The 4,919-nt window shown below is 47.2% G+C and overlaps 1 protein-coding gene across 1 annotated transcript in view; it reads right to left on the bottom strand.

The window, feature by feature from the left end:
- The window catches only part of LOC103735547 (BPI fold-containing family A member 5-like), a 4,034-nt gene extending 1,993 nt beyond the window's left edge, over positions 1-2,041 (bottom strand). The window contains exons 1-2 of the mRNA XM_008834849.1: positions 1,831-2,041; positions 1,474-1,630 (exon numbers count right to left, since the gene is read on the bottom strand). Of these exons, the coding sequence (XP_008833071.1) occupies positions 1,474-1,630; positions 1,831-2,041 (368 nt within the window). The remainder of the gene's footprint in view (positions 1-1,473; positions 1,631-1,830) is intronic.
- Positions 2,042-4,919: the final 2,878 nt, after the last annotated feature.

Raw genomic sequence — 4,919 nt, 5'->3', positions numbered from 1 at the left:
TGTGCACTCATGTTGTACAATGCCCACGGAGGTCAGAAGAGTGTATTCATTTGATCCCCTGGAACTGAAGTTATGGACAGTTATTAGCTGCCATGTGGGTGCTGGGAATCAAACCTGGGTCCTCCACAAGAGCAGCTAGTGCTTTTAACCACTGAGCCATCTCTCCAGCCCCTGGAAACCATCTTTAACCCAAATTTAACCATCTCAGAAGGAGAACTGGACACCTGAGATGAGGAACACAGAATGGCAGTCCTGTAGCCAGAGCCACCTTGGGTTCTGAGCACCCATCTTTTTCAACTGCTGAGTCAAATCATAAAATACAAGGTCCTCCCTTCATCTCAAGACTAGGAGGTATTCGAGAAAAGAAACTACGCATACCAGCTCAGAGCCTTATAAAGAAAGTGACTGGCTCTGTGTTGGTGGGAAAGTGGGTAGTCAGTGGGATATATGGGTAGATAGAAGAGGGAATGGTTAACAATGAAAGGAAGGAAAGATGGACAGATAGATGAATGGTTTGGTGCAGGAAGAAATGGATAACATGTGGGCAGCTGGATAAATCCTGCACAAGGTTTATGGTGAAAATTATACATCTTGTCAAGACCTTCAAGTGCAGATCAGTCCCCAACACTTATCATGGGGACTGAGAGGCAGGAAGTTGGGAAAATTCAGAAGTGGTGGGAGAAAAGCCTTTTCTGAGACCTCACAGTGCCAAGTATTACACCTTCCTTTGTCTTCCCACAGCATTTTTTTGTGGGTGCTTTAATTTCCATCTTACAGATAAAGAATCCGACCCCGAGTCTCAGGTCATCCAGCTCATAGTTCGTATGGAAATCAAATTGAAGTCTGTCTGTCACCAGGTAAAGCCGTGGGTGGGATCTTGGCAATGGCTTTGATCCAGTCCTACTACGGAATCAGGCCTGGGCAGCTCACTGGCATCAAGCTCTGCATTGTGGCTTTGTGCCTGCTAAGCTCTTGGGTTTTCAAGGGAAGGACCACACCAGATCTTCTATGGACACCACACTGCTTAGTCACACTGGTGGTGGAGGAGGGCAGTCCAGTGTCGGCTCACATTCCTCAGGTGGAGTGAACCCAGGGACCTCAGTGGGGTAAAAGGCCTTGGTTTGGACTTCTCTGACTTAGGATTAGATTCACAAGTCTGCATCACCCTAGTTGTGTGAACACAGGTATATCTCTGTCCCTCTGTTTTTCCATCTGGGAACTAGGGATTATGGATTTGGCATGGAGAGATATCATGGGACTCATAGATGCTTCTGGAGCCCCAGCATGTGCCTTAGATCTGGGAGAAATTATGGGTACAAGAGGGTCAGTGTTTTCTGTCAGGCTGAAGAGAGTCTCAGAACTGAGTGCCAGTACCACGGTCACCTCACCCCTCTCCCTCTGTAGGGTTGCTGCCTGAGATGAGCACGTCTTCGGTGGTGGAAGACACCAAGACACTACTTAAGGGCAACTCACTCAAGGATGTTGTTCAGGATGGGGACTGATGAAATCACTTTTCCAACCACCCCAATCAGGCCACCAGCATTGCTTCCTGCAGTCCGCAGGATGTTTAGGAGTGGAAGGTTTTCCAGAAAGCCCAGCAAACCTCCAGACAGCAGGCCACGGCTGAAAGCTGCAATGGGAGAGAGGTTCAGGGATGACATATGGCAATTTTAAATGCTCAGACACTCTTCCTCTCTCATCCATCACTTCCTGTTAATGGAAGGTTAGATGACCTGAGCATATTTGTGCGCGCGCGCACACGCACACAAACACACACACACACACACACACACACACACTCCTTAAAGAAAGTGTTAGAGATTCACTTACCATCTCTGAAGTCTCTAGCATAATGACTTGAAGGATATGAATACAGGCCTGGGGCCACAGTCAAGGGCACCCCCGTACCCACTGGCAAGGGCCGGCAGTGGTCCATGCACGTAGGCAGGGAATTGCTCAGGATCAAAGGCTGGCCTGCCATATAGGCTGTAGTTTGTGCCAGCAGCCCACAGAGGGCAAAGAGGCTCCCAATTAGAAACATCCCTCCTGGTATCTGTGGACAGAGTGACAAGTTCACAGTGGATGAGTAACAGAAGAATCTATTTTCTTGCCTGCCCTGTCCCCAGTTGGAAGGACGGTCTTATGTGTCCTCTCCAGAACTCCAGGGGGTGACTAGCCATAATGGCTCATGGGCTTCCACAGTGCTCTTTCCCGGGTTGCAAGATGGTGGCTTTACACATTGTGACCAACATCTTCACCACATCTGATAGTGTGGGAACACATGGACTGCATCGTAGGTTGGAACAGAAGCCTAGTGATGCAGGCAATTTCCCCCTAAGCTGTAGGTCGCAGCTGAGAGAGGATCTGAAACTATGCCTGCTGGATTGAAGCCTCTACCCAATTAAGCAAGCCTCGCATTACACTCCACGTGGAGTTGTGATTGCTGTGTCAGCTTGCCTCACTCATGCTAGCTCCTCTTCAAAGTGGATGAAGAGGGTCCTACATCCTCCTCAGAGGCTGAACACCTCAATACTCTGACACCATCTCTGTTTAGAGGTAGACCTTTGTACTGGATTCAGCCCAGAATGGCTTGTGGGTACCCTCACAAGTGACATAATGTCAAAGGTCACACAGCCACAGCCCACTTCTCAATCTGCACTGGCAAGCGCCAGTTAAATCTCATCCCTAGGTCTTTTACTTAGAGCATATTGAGCATTCCTTGCTCTATCAATGTTCCTGCCTCTGGGAAAGCTGCGTGAATGGCCAGCCCCTTCCACCTGACTATGGCCAATCCTCTTTCTCTTGTAAGGTCCCCAGTGAGTGACAAAGCAGTCTGTCAGGGCCTACCCACAGCAAGGCGCTAGCCTCCCTTCTATGCAGGCCAGCTGTGGAACAGAGGAAGGCACAGCAGGTCTCACCTGAGTCTCGAGATCTCAGCAGCTGTCCTGGTCTCCTCTCCTCTCCTACTCACCTCTGCCAAGGCAGCCTCTTTTATAGAACAGGAATCAGGACGTGAGATTAGATGATGAGCATCTAGATAATTCAGAATTCTGCAATCTGGTGGTGTCTTTCGGGGATCTGCAAGGTAAATAATTGACAATTACATTAACAGATGAGTCAGTTAGGCTGTTTGGTCTACAAGTTCAACAAGAAAACTTCAGATGGGAGGTTACTCAAGACTTCATGGTTCTATGCATGAGGCTTAGGTTGGAGACCCATGTTCACAAGGGGCAGGAAGATCAGGTTTGGAAAGTTAAAAGAAGCAGCCAGAGTAGCCCAGCTACAGACCATCTCTTCTGCCCCCTTGTTCCTTCATCCCATTCTTTGTTCTCCAATTGATGAACTCTTGCTCTCACACTGTCGGTAGTCAAATTGCATTTGGCACCCCCTTTTCTGAGCTGTTCCTCAATTTCGTGTATGTGTGTGTCTGTGTGTCTGTATATCTATATGTCTGTGTGTGTCTGTGTGTCTTTGTGTCTATGTGCGTGTGTGTGTCTCTGTGTGTGTGTCTATGCGTCTGTGTGTCTGTGTGTGTGTGTCTATATGTGTGTCTGTGTGTCTGTGTGTCTATGTGTCTGTATGTCTGTGCGTGTGTCTCTATGTGTGTCTGTGTGTCTGTGTGTGTGTCTATGTGTCTGTGTGTCTGACTGTGTGTCTATGTGTGTGTGTGTCTGTGTGTCTGTGTGTGTGTCTATGTGTCTGTGTGTCTGTGTGTCTGTGTGTGTATCTGTATGTCTATGTGTCTCTGTGTGTGTCTGTGTGTCTTTGTGTCTATGTGCGTGTGTGTGTCTCTGTGTGTGTCTATGCGTCTGTGTGTCTGTGTGTGTCTATGTGTGTGTGTGTGTCTGTGTGTGTGTGTGTGTGTGTGTGTGTTTTGTTTTCGAAGCTCCAGGTGCATGACAATCATGTGCCCATATATCCTCACAAGATCTTACAACAGAAAGGTCTTTACAGAGGAAGAAACTGGGGCCCTGTTAGGACAAGTGATCCAGAGAGGACATGGCAGTTAGAACTCAACTCACAGCAAAAAAAAAAAAAAAATTAGCATCAGTGAACACTTGCCAGGCTCCTGCTTATGCCAGGTCCTCACAGCCCTAGAGTGTGGGGAACCAGTTTTCAGACTGAGACATTGGATGGCATGTCAGCGAGACAGTCACACTTGACCCTTTTCCTAATCACTCTACTGAGAATGGAGATGGCTTCCCCAAACTTGCTGGTCAATTTGATTTCCCACATCATGCTTCTTTCTTAACCAGCTTTCTGTAGGGAGGACCACCCTGATAGGTTGCCTAATCATGTATTTAATCCCTAAAATTACGTACACATTAAGAACCACTACATGGACTCAGTACATTATGTGTGTTTATGTGTGTGTGCGTGTGTTTATGTTTATGTTTGTGTCTGCGTACATGCATGCTCACATGTGTGTGATCAGAAGCCTGAAGAGGCTGTCAGATCTCTTGGAACTAGAGCTACAGGCAATTGTGAGCTGCCTGATGGGGTGCTGGGATCTGGACTCTAGTCCTTTTGATTGAGCAGCAAGTACTCTTAACCATTAAGTAATCTCTCCAGCTCACATGCTTCCTACTTCTGTCCTTTTAGATGAAATGTAGGCAATGATTGATCACAATCTCTTGAGAAACCCCATACTAGAATCTCTGAGATCAGTTGCTCCCAAATTCATGATTCAATGAAACCACCAGGTATCAAATGTTCATCTTTTGAAATATAATGTTCGGAGATAACTTTTTACACACCATCAAACAATGTTCGTCTCTGGCAACTGATTTCAAACTAGAGCCTCAGCTTTATCTTCAAGAGTCTTTCATCACGCTGGCAGAATGGAAGCTTGTGGACAGTGTGGTACATTGTAAAACCAGATAGTCCCATGATCCTGTGCCCACAGCCTCAACCTCTCT

This window comes from Nannospalax galili, unplaced genomic scaffold (assembly GCF_000622305.1).
Source record: "Nannospalax galili isolate Female #2095 unplaced genomic scaffold, S.galili_v1.0 scaffold1357, whole genome shotgun sequence".
Lineage (NCBI taxonomy): Eukaryota > Metazoa > Chordata > Mammalia > Rodentia > Spalacidae > Nannospalax > Nannospalax galili.
Note: the sequence above shows the minus strand (reverse complement) of the source record. Positions and strands in the feature narration are given on the sequence as shown.